Here is a 20,029-nt window from a genome sequence, read left to right as displayed (position 1 = left end):
TGATGGGGACAGGAAACTCCGAAGGCAGGGCTGGTCCTCAGCGGGAGATGGCCAGCTTGGGCATAGACGTGCTGCATACAGACGGTCTGGATGTGGGACACAGCCTGGCTGGGAACATGCCCTTCTTGGAGTGGAGTTAGTGGAAGCAGAAACCCAAGGCTGACTTAGGCAACTGTCAGGATTGTGAACTCTCCCCCATGCCCCTGACCCCAAACTCACTGTGGCTTCCTCCCGCTGTTCTGGTGTGTCTGGGGCTCCGCTGGGTCTGCGCCCTTCGCCCCAGCCAGGGGGGCGTACCATGATGATGCAAACCAGTGTGTGCTGTACTCACGCTCTGAGAGCTCTGGGAAAAACCCACATGTGTTAAAACGGCCAGTGAAACTTGCTATTCAGCTTCTATGCTAGGGGACAACATGGTGTTACCGCTTGCCGAACGTCTCCATATGCTATAGATTTAATATGTGTTATTTCCCTTAAACCTCCAAGTCACTTGATGATGAGAAAGCTGAAGTTCAGAGAAGTGAATAACCCAGCCAAGGTCACACAGCTGAGTGAGTGGCAGGGCTTAGAGCCCAACTCAGGTCTGTCTGTCCCTACGCTCTGTGCTCTTTCTTCGGCTTCATGACACAGTGGTGGAAAAAATGCAGCTGGAAGTGAAATAAATCTTAACCAGGTGTTGGAAGCAGACATTTGCCACCTGGCCTGGAGAGGTTTGCTAAAATGATGCCATAATTTCCTATCGTTTTAGCTAATAAAAAACTTACAGATACTTTAGGGAGGAAAAGTGTGGGAAGGGGAAACAAAGGGAAGACAGAGACACATGTGCTGCCAATAGCCAAAACTAGGAGGAAAAACTATTTCTCCTGAAATGATATAAAGTCTAGATTGGGGAAATAATATACGATCAAGCTGGTGTATCTCCTTTTTTGAGGCTTGCTTGCACTCATCTTTGACTCAGCATTTATGTAATTTTGACTTGGGAGGTGTGACAATACCAAAAAGCTTTTAAACATTATTTTAAAGATCAAAGGATTTCTCTTTAAAACTCAAAACATAGTGGCTATTTCTTGAGTTGCTTTCGCACCTCAAAATGTATCGGGGAGTTTTTTTTTGTTTTTTTTTTAACATAATTGGTTTTTAAAAGAGCGCCAGGTGAGTGAGGCCTGGTGTGGAGAAGTAATCTTTGGTGTGTTGGAAAATGGTGCTGAAGTGTTTCAGGCTCTGGCCTCTATTTTTCTACTGATAACACTCCATTAGGATCCCCAGACGGCTGGCTTGGACCCGTGGTCTGCCCATCTGCACAGAGGTAGCTTTGATGACATGGACGCTGCGTGAGCACAGGCTGTGGCACCCAGACACAGGAGTGAATCACATTTCCCTTCTGAATTCCCAAGAGACAGACGGGCTGTCTAGATTACCCAGTGTGCGCCGGCTCGGCCCCGGGGTCACAGAGCCCTTGTATCAGCATTCACAAGGACATAAAACCAAATAAGAGATTCAGTGATCGCTCACCATAAGGCAAAGACCAGTCACCCGGCTACCTTTACCAAGGGCACAGAGTAAACTATACTCCAGGGAAGCACTTAAGTGAAAGAGAATCCCATCGCCTTGTTGGTGAAAGCCAAGGGTAGCAACCAGAGCTCCTTGACCTTGAAACTGGAGAAAATCATCCCAGGGCCTACCCTACTCCCTCATCCCCAACTGCAATGAACAGAAAGAAGTTTTAAAACAAAACAAGGGTCTCCTTGTGGTTTATTCAGATTAGGTATAACTGGAAAACTAGATGTTTTCATCAAATATATTCACCTTTCTTCTTGACTGTAATACCCAGAACGTCCGAACACCTTCTACCTTGCACCAAGGAAGGAAAACAATTTAAGGGGAAAAAATTCTGTTTGTCACCCATACATGACATCTTCGGCATTTTTAAAAATTATATTTGTAAAGGTATGTGGCCACCTGTAGATTTTCTTCCACCAGAGGAAAAAAAAAATTGCATGAGTTACACTTTTGGAATAAAAAGGGAGAAAATATTACCAGAACATTGAAAGAAAGAATTCTTCCCTTTAGCACATTTTTTTTTAGACACGTACAAAGCACTGACAGGCATGACAGATTCTATTCTACACGCAGACCGGTAGGGATATCTCTTGGTCAAGATTTTTGGGGAAGATGGTTTGGGGAAAGCTATTCTGAACAATACAAATATTAACAGGTGTCTAGTGTTTGCGAGGTACACAGACAACATATCAAGAAAAATGTTTCATCAGGAAAAGACAAAATAAAAGACAAAATAAAAACATTCCTGTTCGCCACCTGAAGCATTTTATTTCCCTGTACTTTCTAGATATCTCATTCACAGATCTCGTCTTTTCTCTTTACCAGCTTGTTTTCTCTAAGTCATGAGCATAGGCTCATGTCTTTTGGAAGACAAGATTTACTAGCACAAAAGTGCAGGAGCATGCTAATGGAATTTTCATGTTTACCAAAATAATGTAAGAGTTTGGGGCTTCAACAAGATCAATAAAATGGTAAATTGAAGTGTTTTATTGAATGGCTAAAGGGCGTAGAGGGACACTTAGAATTCCTAGCTACCGTTTCAAAACTGTAATTGTAAATTTGGCACGAAAGTGGTTTTTTTTTAGATTAATGCATAAAAATTTTTGTTCTATTTCTTATGAGTACATTCCTGAGAAAAACTGCTAGAATATTTGCCAGTGACTTGGACCCAGGTTTTATGACTTGGCAGGGCGTCCTGAAGGGGCCCTAAGGAAGGCTTTCAGCACTGAGCTGCGTAACTGTCCTGTGGTTAGGGATGCTGAGGACACCTGGAGAGCAGAGGCCCTGCTCGCACTGGAAGGCGGGACGGGTGGGAGGACTGGCTCCCAGCCTACTCATCTCTGCGCGGGTAGGCGATGCTCATGTCCCATGCGTCTGTGAATCCGTTAGCTCTATTCTGAGGCCCTGAGATAAACAGCCCCCTCACACAGGCCGAGTGGCCGCCTGCCTCTCTCTCAGCATCGCTCTGTGGCTACTCTCCATGGAGCCGACACAACAGGCACGGGCAGGTCTGCACAGATAAGGCCAGTTCAGCCTCCCTTCCTCACCACCGACTCACTGGGCTTTTCCATTTCCAGTCAGTCAACAAATATTTACAGAGCTTTTACTATGTGCCAGCCTAGCAGCTAAAGAGGGTGCACAAGCACCTTGAAATGTTAGATGGGGGTGGGGAATAAGGAACAAGGAGGTGTGAGAAGAGAAAGTACTCAGGCTCTCTCGATGAGGGTGTCTCTAAAGCTTTCCAAGGAAGAACCGAGCTCAAGAGACCTCCGCCCCCGCCCCCACCCCCGCGGCAGAGGCCCACAGGAATCCAGGCAGGTGTGAAAGAAGCAAACAAAGGTGATAAACGAACAGTTGTGAGGCCAAGCAGGACAAAATCAGAGCAGCCGGTCACCACTAGCTAGTTTGCAAAGGGACCACCCAGAAAATCTGGGAGCAATTAGGAGGGAGAAAAAAACAAATGGTGGTGGTGGTGGCTGGGCATTCTTGGATGTTAGGAGGAGGGGATCACATGAGTAAGGCAGGACACTGGGACTAGAGGAGATGAGTCATGGGGTGGAGGGTTGGGGGGCACACTCCCATTCATGCACTGTCACCGCAACTACGAAGTTGCAATATTTACAAAGTGATCAGAAAACAGATTTTAAAATGCAGACAGTAGGAAACCACATGTAAACTCTAATTATCTTCTGATACTCATTGGAACATTGAAAAGTGAATTCTGAACAGGATACATGAGTCTTAAAAAATTCCATTCTTTTTATCCACAGTAAGGAGGGCTCCTACCCCCTCCAGCCAAACTGAAGACTAGCAGCTGACATTGTGCCTTCCGGCCACGGGTCAGACAATATGCCATGCTGTTCATGTTGTTTCATGAGCCGCCGCCCCCCTTCCCCCACATATTAGTCCTCTGTTGTGGACGGAGAGACCATCTCGCCGTATGAACTAGCTTGTCCAAGGTCACGTGGCTGAGCAGTAGCTGAGCCAGAATTCAAACACAGGCTGCGGATCCCTGTGGGTTGCACCACGGCCCTCAGTCCCACTACTGCCTCCGCACAGGCTGCTCCCTCTGCTGGAAACACGCTCATCATGTCCGTCCACTCACCTCCTCCAAGCCCTGTTTTCCATCCTGCTCCCCCGTGAAGCCCTCCTTCTCTCAAGCCAGCTGGCCTCCCGGATTGCTGCCTCCTCTGAATGCCTCCACGCTACCCATCCCAGGTCCAGCCCTGTTTTAACCTCCCTGGCCAGGACCAGTCCCTGGTCAGATGGAACATGGTAAAGCGCGTTCTTATGCCATGTGAGCCAAGGTTTTCTTGTCCAACGTTGGAGAAGAGTTTCAGAATTTGGCTTTGAAGTTCTCATTTTACTTAGACATTACCCATGATCTCTCAGCAGTTACTCTGTGTATGTGAGCGCTCTTGAGATCTAAGAGGCCCTGGGAGCTGTTTCCAAAGATGCTAAAACTGAGCGTGCTTATTAAGCGTAGCACTTACTAAGACTGATCTGCGTTTCGTAGAGTTTTAAGCCTTTGTTAATTTCAATTTGCGGAGGCTTCTCCCTATTTTTAAAGCCCACCAACACTTTTTTTTTTTCAGGTCTCAAGAATTTTTGCTAAGTCCTTGAAAATCTAGTAGGTTCTAAGCACTGTGCCTGAAGCATCTGACGGACAGAGCAGACCTTAGCCATGTGCTTGCCCTGGTAACGGTTATCTACAGATCTGTTTCAAGCCTTGCCGCTGTCCCCACACACTCGTGGCGTTCAGCTTACTGAAGACAGTGATTTTTGTCCTGTTGACAGATTATTTTTTAGAGTGACGAGCACAGCTGCCAAGTAATGGATGCTAATGGACTCACTTGTTAAAAAATGTCATGAACAAACACAAAAACCACAACTTCAACTACGTACTCTACCACCCCTTTCCAAAAACATCTGCAGTTATTGAAAGTTATATTCCTAATACTTGTCAAAATTTGGACTCTCTTTCCTTAAAAAAAATGCTTTGTCTTCATTGCTTTGAAAGATGGTATGAATAAATGGAATACAAACGAGACACATAGTAGGAGCCTCTAGAAGTATTCAACTCATAGATTTCAGTTTCCCCAGCACTTAGCTACAGATTTCCTGCGAAGCATTTATAGGAGAGCTGTACTTATAATTTTCCAGACATGCTATGTGTCTAAGACAGCAACACGAACTTGCTCTTGGGTCCAGGTAGACCTTCTCTGCTGGTAGATGGGCTTTAACTAAATGCAATCTGGTAACACTGTAACAAAGGCGTTTCACACGCCTCACTGCTGGGGGCGGGGAAGAGGTGGCTGAGGTTCTCCCACATGGAAGGAGAGGGAACGACAGCATTTGTCTCTGTGAACCAGCCCGTACGTCACGCGATAGTTTTCTCAACACCCGTAGAAAATCATAATGCATTAAAAGGAAAACAAAAAGGCCCAGGTATACTTGCGTGAACTGTGACCAGTTTTACGATTTACATGAATAACAGGCGTTACTTGGTACGCAAACCTTCATGGTAGATACTCATCCTTTAGTTGCTAATAATTGGCCCTGATATCAAAAGGCCTAGTTTTTAAACACTCTTTCGTAATATAACTAAACCAGAACTTTTCCACCTCAGGATAGTATTGCTACTATTCTGTTTACTACATGTGGGTTGTTTTACCCAGACCCAATAAAAACCCCAGCTTTACCCGGGGACAGGCCGGATTTCATATGGCCACTGAGAAAAATGTCATTTAAATCTCCCAATGACAGTATTCTTAGAGAATAACCAAAATGCTTTAAACTGAGTAGTTTATGCTCACATGGAAACCCGAGACGAGAAAAAGAAAGCTGGGAAGGAAGGGTAGGGAGAAGGGCTGGGAGGACCGGTGCTCCCCACACACTCGGCCGGTGACGACCCACCTCTTTCCATTACTGTCCCGAAGCATCGCCTTCCCCATCACTCTGGCCTTCGTCTCCAGCTCCTGAACCTCCTCCAGCAGCGTTTTCTTGCAGGTGTGCTGGGCCCTGTGTCACGAGAAAAAGACAAAAAGCACATGACACGTGAACCTTACACAGATGTAAAGACTGGCTGCTCCCTTTGGGACCATATCTGGATGCCCCTCGAGGCTGAGGCTGCAGCTTCGGACATCCCGGCACACTCACAGTCCTGTGTATGGCCAGGGTTCCACCGCCATAACCTGGGAAGCATCCCAAGTCTTGCAGAACACACTTGGACCATGAACCTCCGAAGTTGCCCCACATCCCTCAGAGTACATTGCTTATTGCCGACCCCTGCCATTGAGACCACAGACTGGGGTTCACGGATAGTCATGGGTCTATCTCTAAAGCTTTTCAGGGCCTAAGAACCCAGAAGATGCTTTAAATCCTTCACTAGTGGATGTATGCCGGTCCCTCGGCCCTGGCCCCTACTGTGACCCCAGAGCCCTGGGTGAGCAGTGTGTTCTCTTTTTAGCGTGGAAAGAGCCACTGTCACAGCAGGAATGGGACTGATAATGCTGGAGGTCATGTTCTTCAAGCCGAACCCTGTACCTGAAATTGAGGGTCAACACAAATATCCAGGCACAGCTCTTCTTGCAGAGATTTACCCTTAGGGCCCATATTCGTGGGCCCCCACGGAGTAAAACAACTGATTCAATAACAAAAACAGGCCAGCCTCTCCACCGCAGCTGACCCCTCAGCCTGGTCCTGTCCCTCCCCTTGAACTGTAGGAAGAGCTGCCCGCACCCTTTTTCTGGTTAAACGAAGAATACCTTACAACGTTCGAATAAGTGGCTGATCTAGGGCCTTCCTAGAATTAAGACTACACACAAAGCTACTTATTGGAAAGGATACAGTTGAAGAAAGGCAGTTAGCTAGACAAGGGTATGAAGCAGGAAAAGAAAAACTCAAGAAGAAGAAGGCTCCGCGCTTAGCAAAACAGGACAGTGTTCCTTATGATGAAAAGCTTTTCATTGGTTTCAGTGTAAACAGATGTGGAGATCCTGTTAAGGACCAGGGCTCAAGACAGAATAGGAACAAACACGGAGCATCTCTGCAAGGGAGTGAGCACGGCGTAGCGGGACCATCCGGGAGACGTGAGCTGTTTGAGGGGAATCACGTACCCCCGCCCACCCTCCACCTTCAAGGGAAGAAAGTCTGTTAAGATAATGCGCAGTCATCCCCTAACACTCCAAGTTAATCTGTAATGGAGTATCAGCGCTAAGACACTGTGTGTGCCTGCCATTCCTTCCCCCAAAGTAAACACGAGAACTTGGCCGCACAGGTCTTAACACATAATACCTTAATTACATCAAGCCGAGTCCGAGGACTCAGTAGTGATAACATACCACAGTTCAAAGCAGAGGCTGTGGAATTTTAATTTAAACAAGAAATGAGAAAGCATTTAACGTTTTGCTGGAGACAGTCAAAAAGAAGGTTAAAATTTACACTGTTCCGTATTATCGAATATGCTGGGCCCTCACCTTTCACTTTCATGTCATGGGCTCACGGCGCTAGAATGGTAACAAGACAACCGAGTGGCCCACCGCAGTCCAGCAGGATTCACCCTGGATATACAGGCCCCAGGAGAACACGTGTGCCCCTCCCGAGGATGAGTGTGTGCTCTGTTTCAGACCCTCCTCCCTCCACCTCTGTCCTCCCCTCCTTCCTTTCTCTTCCTCCCCGCACAGAGCAGGCAGGGCTCTCCAACCTCTGGAACAGCCCTGGGAGTTCTCTTGTGGGCTGGGTGACAAGGGCATCGACAAGAAGTAGGCCAGGAACAGGAAGGCTGGGCCAGTGGGCGCAGGGCACTGGAAATCTACACCTTAGGCCAAGGGAGACAGAATCTGGCCCACTGCATTGAAGCTGCCGGTTTGGGCTCCTTCATAAAATCACCTCAGAAGGAAATGATCTGAGGATGCTGATGCCACCAGGCACTGTGTGTGTTCTCGGTGGACCAAACTCATCTGTGTCCAAGGGTTACTCAGCAATTTTTTAGTATTTTTAGTATTTAGACTAGCTCCCATGACCACTCTATGAGAACGCTGGGGGGCAACACTGGGGATGATTCTGTGAGTCTTTCTGCGTGTGGCTCTGGGGTAGAAGCAATGTTAGCAATGTGACACTGCTTTCTCAACAGCCTTTACCTAATAAAACCTTAAGTAGATAAATGATACCGCCCCCCACCCCCGCCCAACAAAGTCCACCTGTGAAAAGACAGTTTTGAAGCATTAGCCACCGGCATGCAATTTAGGTCTCACCAGGAGCTGGGGTTTGGCTTGCTCTCAGTCACAGCTGTGACAATGTGAGCCCCATTACCCAGGAGCGGCTTATCCCCGGTGCTCCGGGGCTGCTCCATCTAACCCCGCCTCAAGAGACCAGATGACTGCAGAAGGGGCAGGTGGGGGTGCTTAGCCACGGTCGGGGTGAGGGTCATCTGTGAGCCCAGGTATAGCTGTGCGCAACTCCAGGTTATGAGGGACTTTTAAAATAAATAAATTGGCTTAGGATCTTGAAATTTTCATCTTTTTTTTTTTTCCTGGAAACTGTTTTCCTTGGCTCTTTTTTTTGCATGATAAAGTAGTAAGTCAGAGGAAATGTTCAACTCTAAATGTGGATGAAAATGTAAATACAATGTGCTTCATATGAACTTCATTTAGGTAGAAAGTTGTTTTTTTTTTTTTAAATCAAGACTCATTTGTATACAGAAATTTCCTTTTACCTTTTATTTCCATTTCAGTGTCTATCTGGGATTATAATAAGGAAATGAAGTCATTCCGGAATTGCTGAACGTATTGTGTGCTGGCTGGTAAAGTATAAGAGATACAGTTAGATAAAAGGAGGCTGGTTCCTGTGTTTGGTGGCCTTGAGCTTTACGTTATTTTTATAAAGCAACTTACGGATTTCTCCTAAATGAGAATAAGTACATGGCAGCTCACCTAAGAATGCTGTCATGGGTAAACATTTTGGAAGTGTGTAAGCTAAAGGATATTAAAGTAGTTTTGGGCAATTTAAACTTCATGCTCCTAATAAAAATACTCATTAGCCAGGTATCACATATAATCAATCAATTATTTTAGTAAAAGATGTGTTAGTTCGGTCCCTCGTGAAAATTATGATTAACAGGATAACAGAGTAGGTACTTTATGGCGTCCAAATCTGACTTAAGATAGCCTAGTCATGGATCTTCAAGCAGAAAGCTCACAGACTTCGTGGAAAAAATGACTAAATTACCTCATGCTGAGTTTCTTTTTTCCTTTTTCTGATTCTGAACAGTCTAGGTCCTAAAATGGGAGAGAGGGACTGGGCAAAGTAAGGGGGGAAATGCAGAAAGAGAGAGCAGCTCACTTTGCTAAGCACTGCTAGAAAGACCCATGAAAAGGTGGGCCTGCATTCTGCTGGTATTTAAAAGCTCTTCCAAAATAGAGTTAACCATGAAAATGCAAAGCAAAACAAAAGGTCTGCAAGATTGGTCCAAAGCCAGACGAGAGATAGTGACCGCACTGCAGACATGGACGCACATCGCTGTCACGGCACAAGCTCTTCGCGGGCCCTGGGCTTCCGGTTCACTTCATTCAAAAGTCTCCTGGGAAGTCCAAGGACAGCCATACTAGCACACCATGTTTCAATAAAGAGTTGACAACTGGAACCAAACGAAGGGTGGCTGTGGGCAATCAGGGTTCATGTTTTTGTTCAGTGTGTAGGAAGGGAAAACAGAACACATTCCAGGAAGCAGAAGCTCAGAAAGAGAAATCACAATCCCGCACGGTGGCCTCACCAGAGGTGAGCAACTCATAGTTGGCTTCCACTTCCTGGAGAAACCTCTGATTTTACTGGACCCAGAAACATCTATTTTAGGTTGGGAGTATAATATAAGATAAAACCTGGGCCCCACGATCTCAGGGAAAATTCCCAAATAAGCTTCCCAGATGTTTGTCTTTGAGGAGAGAGGTGACTGTAGTTGGGACATTAAATGTGTATTACAAATTGAGCATGAACTCTGGGTAAATACTGCCTGGGAGAGCCAATATATACCATCCTCCCTGGCTTCCCCAAATTAAACAAGACAAAAGTACATTTCTGTAAGTGCCTCTGGCTCAGCCCAAAGCTGAGGTGCCGTCTGCTCTTGGGAAGGACTGTTTTCTGGGCCTGTCCCGGGCGGGAGGCAGCAGGTAGCAGGAACAGTGCCTGGGGTCTGCCTCTGCTGGCCCCCGACCAGCACCTCCTTCGTAGTGCATGGTCCCTTCTCCTACCTGGCTGGCAAGCTTCTCGGAAACAAGTGACTTTTACTCTTTCCATATGGTGGAGGTGGAGGCAGTGTCCTTTGATTTATCCTTGCTAAAATGTAAATGGTGCTAATTTTATAGTGCCAGGGAAAACCAAAAACAAGTCCTGTTTGAAGGAATAATTTGCCTCATTGGTGACTGGTAACTTTTACATGGAATGGACTGGAAAAGATCCAGAAGACTGATGAGGAGGTAGAGACATCGTAATCTGCAACCATTTTTTGAAATGGTAGAAGGATACTTCTGCTAAAGTCTCACTTGGCAAATACACAGACTCGGTAAACATTTTTTTTTTCCGTGACGTTAATCAAGATAGTTGAATTAAAATAGGCTGAGATTAATTTATAATCACATTCCTATTCTCAATCACTATAAATTGTAAAGTGATCTGATGTTGCCAGTATCATGTTGTATTTACCTAAAACTAACCTGTCATGTAAAATTGAAGAAATTCAGCAAGGTAATAGAGCATGCCACAACGGGACTATGTGCTATAAGAACAAATAATAGAACTAGCATTTTGCTTCAGCGCATTTATTAGATTAAGAAAACATCTTCCCTGGTTATAATAATTTCATTTCCAAGGATTCCAATTCAGCTATTTATAGAATACAGTTTTAGCAGATAAAAGGGAAGTAGTGGTTAATCAAGCCATTTAATAAATTAGCACTTAATTTTTACTAATAGTTGCAAAACTTAGTGAAGAGGGAAAAAAAAAAAACAACACCCAAAATATGTGCTATACAATTCTCTCTCTTCCTGTCTCTCTCTGCATTAGGCATCACTGGTTGTCAAGGTAATGCCAAAATGAAGACTTTTTCAAAAGACATCCTTAACTGTCAGGCAAGAACAATTCTCATTGAGTGTGGGAGGAAGGGGGAGATAAAAATGAAATCTGATGTCTTTTCCTGGAAGGTTTGGATTAAAGTCTCAATTCTCTACCTCAGGGCCCCAAAATAATTATGCTTTGCCCAAAGTAAAACCAATCCAGGAGTCTCAATTTTCAGGGAAGTTGGCAACTATTTGTAGGAGGAATCAGCCTACCCCAAACAAAAATCAATATTATCTCTTTTGGAGTCTTCCATCTCTTTCTCAGGGATGAAATTAAAATTAACATTATTTTGGAACTGAGTTGTTTTGCTTACCTTGTGCACAAGATATTTCGGAAACAATATATTTTGAAACACATAAGCAAAAATTGAGCATGAATTATTTCCCACTTAACCTACATTATAATTTCATCTTTGTGACTAATCTTCTCATAGATCTGCACACTGACACGCTAAATAAATTATGTTTGAAGGATTCCTACTGTGAATTATTGGAAAAATGAAGAATACTTCATTCCAAGTTATTTCCTAATTTGAAATGACTTACATCTACACAATTTTTGTTTAAGTCTGGGATTTAAAGCCAGGGTATATTTGTGACCGCTTAGCCATTGATTTTTAGATAAAAGGAGAAACGAATTTTGAGTTACGCTTCCTAAACCCGATGGAATGACTCTGTACTTAGAAACCCTCCTTTAAAATCATGTACACGCACCACACCTGTTGACCTTCACACAGCCTGTCTCGGGACTCCTTTTTTTCTATATTCTCCTATCAAGGTGAAGCACAGGTGAAAAGAAAAAAAGAAAACCACAAGCAACCAAAACCCCCAACACCCTTTACATCGGCTGGTGGCAGGTAGCAGGAGACCTGTTCTTTTCAGAAGTCCCACAGCATGAAATACCCTGTGGCCAGGGTTCATGACAGGTGACTGCAAGGACAGATGAGCAAGACTTAGGGTGACTACGTCACTTTTCACTTACGCTCTCCATGCTACGTCTTCCATCAAACATGCTGTGGGCACCAGAAATAATCCCAACCAGAAGTGTGCGGAGCTCAGGACCATTGTTGCCTGCGAGAAATAGAAGTGACACGTGTGTTAATACTTGTTCTTTCAAAAGCAGATGTAATTTAATCAATGTGAAACATTCCACGACACAAAAACGACAGACAGCATTAAATTCAATCACAGTGAAAACATACACCTGGGAAGGATCAAGAGGACCTGACGTGGTGAGTGCCTCTCTGCTGATCTCCATCAGCCTTGCCTCCTTTTATTTTAACAAGTGTTGTTGTCTCCCTCTGTCTATAAAGTGCTTTTAAGCCCCCTTCTGGTCAGAAAATTGACCCTAAAACCCTACTTTAGAGAAAGCTGGAGGCAGACTCCTATCAAATGAATTTTTCTCTGCTAGGCTCCTCATATCCACCCCACCCCCCGTGCCCACCATCCATGAGTTCGTGTTCCTTCACTGCTCCTTCATTCACGGAACCAGTACCTGTGCAAGGCAGGGAGATTCTCAACACCCAGCAGAGGAGAAGGGATGGTTATAGTCTTTGCCTTCAAGAAAACTAAAATTGTAAGTACACACACACACCATTGTGCAGTATAATCTACAGATTTTCCTTGACTTACGACAGGGGTCACATCCTAATAAACACAACATAAGTTGAAAATATCCTAAGTCAAAAATGCATTTAATACACCTAACCTACTGAACATCATAGAAAATTGGGCAAAACCATCTATTATGAAAGAGGGTTCCACAGTAGTGATGTGGAAGACTGCATGGAAGTTTCTCAAAAAATTAAAAATAGAAATAACCATGTAATCCAGTAATTTCACTACTGGATATTTACCCAAAGAAAACAAAACACTAATTTGAAAGGTATATGCACCCTATGTTTATTGCAGCATTATTATAATAGTCAAGAAATGGAAACAACCTAAGTGTCCATCCATAGACGAATGGATATGAAGATATCGTGTGTATGTACACACGCAATCACTCACACACAATGAAATATTACTCAGTCATAAAAAAGAACTAGATCTTGCCATTTCTGACAACATGGTTGGACCTAGAAGGTGTGCTATGTGAAATAAGCCAGACAGAGAAAAACAAATGCCATAAGTGAAATCTAACATTTGGAATCTAAAAAAAGAAATGAACAAACAAAAAAAGTAAAAAAAGACCCATAAGTACAGAGAACAAATTGGTGGTTGCCAGTGGGGGGGGGATGGGCAAAATGGGTGAAAGGGAGTGGGAGATACAGGCTTTCAGTGATGGAACGACTAAGTCATGGGGATGAAATGTACAGCATAGGGAATGTACTCAATACTGTCATAACAGTGTTGTACAGCGACACATGGTAGCTACACTATGAATAGACTTGTCAAATCACTATGTCGCACATCTGCAAATAACATAAGGTGGGAAGGTGGGTCACCCACACTTCAATCAAAAAAGAAACAAAAAACAACATTGAAAATACAGTAAAGTGTCCGGTAGCTCATGTAATGTATCGAATACTGTACTAAAAGTGACACACGCATGGCTGTCTGGGTGTTGGTTATTTACTCTCATGGTGATGTGTCTGGCTAGGAGTGGCCAGCGCCCAGCATCATGACAGAGGACCGTGCCATATAGTGCTAGCCTGGGAAGAGATACAAATCCAAAATTCCAAGTTTGGTTTCTACCAAATGCGTGTCACTCTCACGCCATCATAAAGTTGAAAAATAGTTCAGTTGAAAGTCCATCTGAAGTCAGGGACCATCTGTACACTAGACAGGGTGGAATTTAAAGTGTATCATGATCACATTCTATGGGGTTTCAGAAGGCTAGAAGGCTGGTAAGACTTCTTAAAGAAGATAGAATGTGAGATGTGTGCAGAAAGATAAACAGGATTTCCAGAGCTCAAGAGGGGCAGAGGGAGAGCAATTCCAAGGGGAAGCCTGGATGACAGGGACTGGCAGTGAGGAGCGCAGGCTTTGATAAGATTTACTTGTTCCTGGCATGCTGGGTCACAGTTTTGGGCAGAGGGTTTCAAGGACTAGAGTTGCGGGGCCAACTTAAATGTCGGGTGTGGAGTCAAAAAGAGAACTTAGGGCAAAAGCAGAGGGAGGGACAAGTTTCCTCTGAATAAAAGCAGGGACTGGACAGCCCAGAGTTGTTGGAGTTAGGTTTCCAGTGAGCACGGCCAGGAACTTGGAGCTGGCTGGCCACTGGCAAGCTGGCCTGGAAGGGTGGGCTACTTAGAAAGGAGATCAAAGTGACAGAACCCTTTACATTGATTGGTTGGCTTCTCTGGAGGCCTCATGTGGTTCCACTGGAATAGATAGGCTTTACCACAACTCATCACAAAGTGTCACGAGGCTTTCCAAGGGCAGGTGCGCAGTGGGGCTGAGCACATGTGAGGTGCGGGACACTTGCAGGGACTTGGTAGGGCTGAGAATCAAGGGGGGCTCAGGAGAGCTCTCTTCCAGGGCGAGAGGGTGGGGTTCACCATGACCCCAGTGTGGCAGGCAAGCTTCAACTCAGTCTCTGGTTTCTACCTTCTGTTCTGGGGGGCCGGCCACACCCACGAAGCCCTTGTTGCTCCATCTGACTGCACCTGAGCAGGGCTTCTGTTTCTGTGCCTGTCCTCCCATCTCCTCCGTCTGTCTGCACCCCGAATCCCTGGCAGCCCTGGCAAAGCCCACGCCTGACCCCACCTGTTTTGCCTCTGAACTCTGGCACTTGGTACTTGGAACTTGACGACAATGAATCTGAGAAGGGAGGTCTGGGGTGGAGCTGAAGGACTTGCTTTCCTTTTCTAAACAAGAGTGCCAGCTTTCTGAAAGAACAGTTTTAAACCTCAAAACTATGAGAGTACACGGTGACCCATCAATTGTATCTCTCCAAGTTCATCCTAAGGAAATAAGAAAACATGAGAAGCAGCAAGTACAAGAATATCCACGTAGTGCTGCTACCAAAGAAAGAAAGAAAGAAGTGTCCAAGAACAAGACTTGACTCTAGGGGGTACCTACACCCAATGGGCCTCTGTGTAGCAATGAAAGTGATCGAGAATTGTATTCATTGACATAGTGAAATGTCCTGTTATACTGCTAAGGAAAGCTCCAGGTCCTGACACCTCTTACAACAGACCTACCATGGCAATGGGCGGGGCGGGAGGGAAAATGGCGTAATTAGGCCAAATCTTGAAATTGCACCTGAGATGCCATGTCCTGATGCAGTCCACCACAAGTTCTCGTGTCGAAGCATTAAGCATTATACATATAGCTAAATATATCAATATAGACTCTAAGTTTTGTAAGTCCTACTATAGGATTTCCACACCTTTCACAGACACATCCTGGGACTTCGAACACGAGGGGTCCCGGCCTTGCAGGACTTGAGACTACCACCCCGTGGCATCGTGCGTGCTTACGTGCTTGGGCATAATGCATGGACTGGCACGGCAGGAGGGGTATGATAGCTGATTATTGTTTGCCTATCTCTTTGGCTCTCTCGATTGCCTCTTTTTTTCCTACAGAAAGCATGTCTTCCTCACATGAAAGAAACATGCAACTCAAGCCCATCCTCCGTCCCCCAAGCGCACCACAGGAAGGAGCTCCCTCTGCGAGTCCAGCCTTCCACCGACAACCCTCTTGCCTCTGGGGCGGGCCGTGTGGCCAGTCGGGTCGCAGCGCGGAGCTGGCACCTTGGGTTTTGCTCTCGGCTCTGCCTGCCCAGGGTGGTGCACGGTCCCCGGAGGGTGGACTCCTTCGAAGCTATGCTGATGGGGCTACGTCCTGGATCATCTGCCAGGTATATTTATCAAAGAGTGGGCTCATTGAAAAAGAACACTTTACAACAACAAGGTACTATGTAAAACAGATTATGGAACTAAGAATTTTAGCTGCTGAGGGAAGTCAGGACAATGAACTTTGAACTGCCTGTTGGAAATATGAAGCCCCTCTCAAATGAACAAAAGTTAGATAGAGATTTGCAACTATTGTTTTGTCATTGGTGTTTAAAACTTGGAGCTGGGAAGATTTCATGTATGTAACCTAGAGGTGTGTCTCCAGAAAGGTTTCTACACATTTTTACAGAATGACCTGGGTCCAAAGTCCTGAAAGCTTGTCTAAGGCCACAGCTTTAGGTATTTACATTTAATTACATTTTTCTTGTTCTCTCAGCATAGCAAAAAAAAAAAAATGTTTACTGAGCTGGGCTGAGTGACTTAAGTTACCCTCTGTCCTCACCCTTCCTAAACACTATTGAGTGAGGTTTTAAAAGCATCCTTTTGACGTGCTGTCTACTGGGAAGAACGCACCCCTCAGTTAACACATCTTTACGAGCACTGACCGGAACCACTCAGGTGCCAAATGCATAGGAACCCATTGCAGGTAAACTGAGGCTCAGGTGGGTGAAATGAGTTGACACATTAGGGCACGAACAGGTGAGAGCCCTGGCAGGACTGGAGGCTTGTCTGATTGTAATGAGCTGCCCAGCACAGCCGTCGAGTTAGAACAGGAGTATTAACCAGGGACACCCATCATGGGAGTGATCAGGGATTAGTGCATTCAATTGCTGCAGTGTGTTACTCATCTCACACTCACACACACACACACACACAGCCCAGGTCCAGCCACCCAAGAACATGGTGATAGATGAGAAGATGTTTTGTTTTATTTTTTTAAAAGATTTTATTTATTTATTTTTGAGAGAGAGTGAGCGCACAAGCAGTAATGGGCAGAGGCAGAAGCAGGCTGCCCGCTGAGCAGGGAGTCCGATGCGGGACTTGATCCCAGGACTCTGGGATCATGACCTGAGCCAAGTGCAGACACTTAACTGACTGAGCACCCAGGTGTCCGAGAGAAGTTTTAAAAAGGAAGCAGAAGTAACCAGAGGCAGTTAAGGGCAGTTTGAGCTCCCAGCATGGGGTGCAGGGGAAACAATGCTGACAGCGAGAAGGGGAGGGCTCGGCTGCCAGGAGAAGGAACTAGGATACGCAAGCAATGAATCATGGAACACTGCATCAAAAACTGTTAATGTACTGTATGATGACTAACATAACGTAATAAAAAATTAAAAAAAAAAAAAAGGAACTAGGATTTCCCTGTGCATTACTAAGTGCCAGGCCTACCCATTTAATCCTTCACAGTTCCCATTTCACAGAAGAAAATTTGAGTCTGCAACTTCCCCCAGGACCTGTTGCCAGATTCAAACACATGTTGCTTGGCCCCAAGCCCTACTCCCTCTCCCCAGCAGGAGAGGAATGAGGAGCTTCCTTCTCCTCCCACCCGCCTGTCCCGGGGTGGGAGAGAACATCTCCAAGTGCAGACTCGGCACCATGCTCCTGGCATGAGTCTGACTTCGATTTAACACCAGAAACCCAGGGCACTAAATTCAAAACGGAAGTAGAAGAAAATCTGGACGGCTTTCAATGTCACAAAAACCACAAAGAAAAGCTACCCCAATCCCTTCACTCCCACCGGGCCACAACGACAACAAAATTTACCCAAACCTTAAGGCCCATCAGCCTGGTAGGAAGAGTTGTACTTGACTCTTGCTTACCCCTCACCTTGCCTAATTTTTTTTTTTTTCCATTCAAAGGCCAAGGGAGCCCTAGTTTTGTTTCTGAGCTCTGGCTTTTTGAAAACCTTGTTTTCCATGAATGTGCACGAGGCAAGTTCACTCCACTCTTCTCCCTACAGGAGCCCTTTTTAGAAGGGCGGCAGTGTATGTTTGAACACTATTTGCTCTGGGTGACAGTGCAAGGGTGCACGTGTTTGGGAGCTGTGCACGCCTCCCGAGCCTGGGCTGAGAGGCAGGTGCGCTGCACAAATCCATCCACCACGGGGAATTCTCGGGGCAGGTGTGGAGTCTGCGGTGCAGTGGGAAAGAACTTCCCGTGGCCCCGTAAAGGACCGAGTGGGACCATATTCACTAGCCACAGGAGGGAGGATGCGAATTCAGGCTGAAACAGGGTTCCTTTCCTGTAATCGTGCGTGCCCACTCGTCCCCTGTACAAGCAGCCAATTTTAAGCTCAGAACCTTAAAGACATCTCTCAGTTGTTTTCCATGGAACATCCTCTGAAGATTACCTTGCCAAGCACTCTCTAAACGCAAATGCATTTTTAGAAAAACCACCAAGTGATCCCAGAAGCACCTCCATACGTGTGCTAACTCAGAAACTACCCCACATGCCTAATCCTGATATTTAAATGCCAGTCCAGTGGCATTTCCGGGTCCACCTGCCATAACCTCCACCCTGAAATCTGCTGCCTCAGCCTCTCTCTGACCTGCCCCTGATGGAGGGACACGATAAGCAACCACTTAAAAATATCATTCCTACTAATGTAGGGCCATTCGAAACAAAACGTGTAACACACACTCTCTTTTTGACAGTGGGCTTCATTAATTTCTTTTCTTTTTTCACCAAAGCATAAGATTGCCTTATCAATGGACACTACTATTTTGAAACCCTGAAAAGTTAGTGGTGGATGATTAACATAGTCACGTGATATGGGTTTTTCAAAAACATCCCCTTATGCTCTTAAAAAAGTATATTCTCCCTCCAGGAGGATAAAGGAATGCTTTCAGGGGGGTTATAACTTAAATACACGCAAGTGCACAAATCTTAAGGATTTAGTTCAAAGAGCTGTGACAATTGTCTACATCTGTATGACTTCATCTGTATGCGCAGACGGAATATGCAATCTCTGCCCTCACCTCAATGGGAAAGTATTCATATGTTCCAATCTGGCTTCTTTCACCCAACATGATGCCTTTGAGATTCATCCATGTTCTTGCACGTATCTATAACTCACTTTCTAAAAATTTTTTTGAATAGTATTGTCATGTGAATATATCACAATTTGTTTAGCCAGTCTCCTATGAATGGACATTTGGGTTCTTTCTAGTTTGGGGCTATTATTAAGAATAAGGCTGCTCTCCACATGCTGGTACAAGTCAATTTTTGTGTACATATGTTTCTGCTTTTGTGGGGTACACACCTGGGTGTGGGGCTGCTGTGTCACATGGAAAGTGCAGGCAGACCTCAGAGATATTATGGGTTCGGTTCCAGACCACCGCCATAAAGCAAATATCGCAATAAAGCAAGTCAAATGAATTTTTTGGTTTCCCAGTGTATATAAAAGTGATGTGTAGGGGCGCCTGGGTGGCTCCGTCGTTAAGCGTCTGCCTTCGGCTCAGGGCCTGATCCCAGTGCCCTGGGATAGAGCCCCACATCGGGCTCCCTGCTCCGCTGGGAGCCTGCTTCTTCCTCTCCCACTCCCCCTGCTTGTGTTCCCTCTCTCGCTGTCTGTCTCTCTCTCCGTCAAATAAATAAATGAAATCTTTAAAAAAAAAAAGTTATGTCTACACTATATTGTAGTCTGGTAAGTGTGCAATAGCATTATGTCTTAAAAAACAATGCACATACCTTAATTTAAAAATTCTTTACTGCTAAGAAATGATTACTGATCTGAGCTTTCAGCAAGCCAACATCTTTTTGCTGGTGGAGGGTCCTGCCTCCATGTCAATGGCTGATGACTGATCGGGGTGGTGGCTGCTGAAGGCTGGGGCAGCTGGAGGAGTTTCACAGAAGACAACAGTGAAGTTTGCTACACTGAGTGACTCTCTCTTTCATGAACACTTTCTCTGTAGTGTGTGATGTTGTTTGGTAGCATTTTACCCACAGTAGAACTTCTTTCAAAACTGGAGTCAGTCCTCTCAACCCCTGCTGCTGCTTTATCAGCTAGGTTGATGGAAGATTCTAAATCCTTTGTGGTCATTGCAACAATCTTCACGGCTTCTCCACCAGGAGCAGATTCCATCTCAAGCAACCACTTTCTTTGCTCATCCACAAGAA

At 45.3% G+C, this 20,029-nt stretch overlaps 1 protein-coding gene across 1 annotated transcript in view; it reads right to left on the bottom strand.

Annotated features, from left to right (window-relative positions):
- The window catches only part of LOC103664303 (phospholipid-transporting ATPase IB), a 565,982-nt gene that overhangs the window by 39,085 nt on the left and 506,868 nt on the right, over positions 1–20,029 (bottom strand). The window contains exons 34-35 of the mRNA XM_040621665.1: positions 12,154–12,242; positions 5,977–6,081 (exon numbers count right to left, since the gene is read on the bottom strand). Coding sequence (XP_040477599.1) covers positions 5,977–6,081; positions 12,154–12,242 — 194 coding nt within the window. The remainder of the gene's footprint in view (positions 1–5,976; positions 6,082–12,153; positions 12,243–20,029) is intronic.

Source organism: Ursus maritimus, unplaced genomic scaffold (assembly GCF_017311325.1).
Source record: "Ursus maritimus isolate PB19 unplaced genomic scaffold, ASM1731132v1 scaffold_10, whole genome shotgun sequence".
Taxonomy (NCBI): Eukaryota; Metazoa; Chordata; class Mammalia; order Carnivora; family Ursidae; genus Ursus; species Ursus maritimus.
The sequence above is the reverse complement of the archived record's forward strand: the minus strand, read 5'-3'. Positions and strand labels throughout refer to the sequence as shown.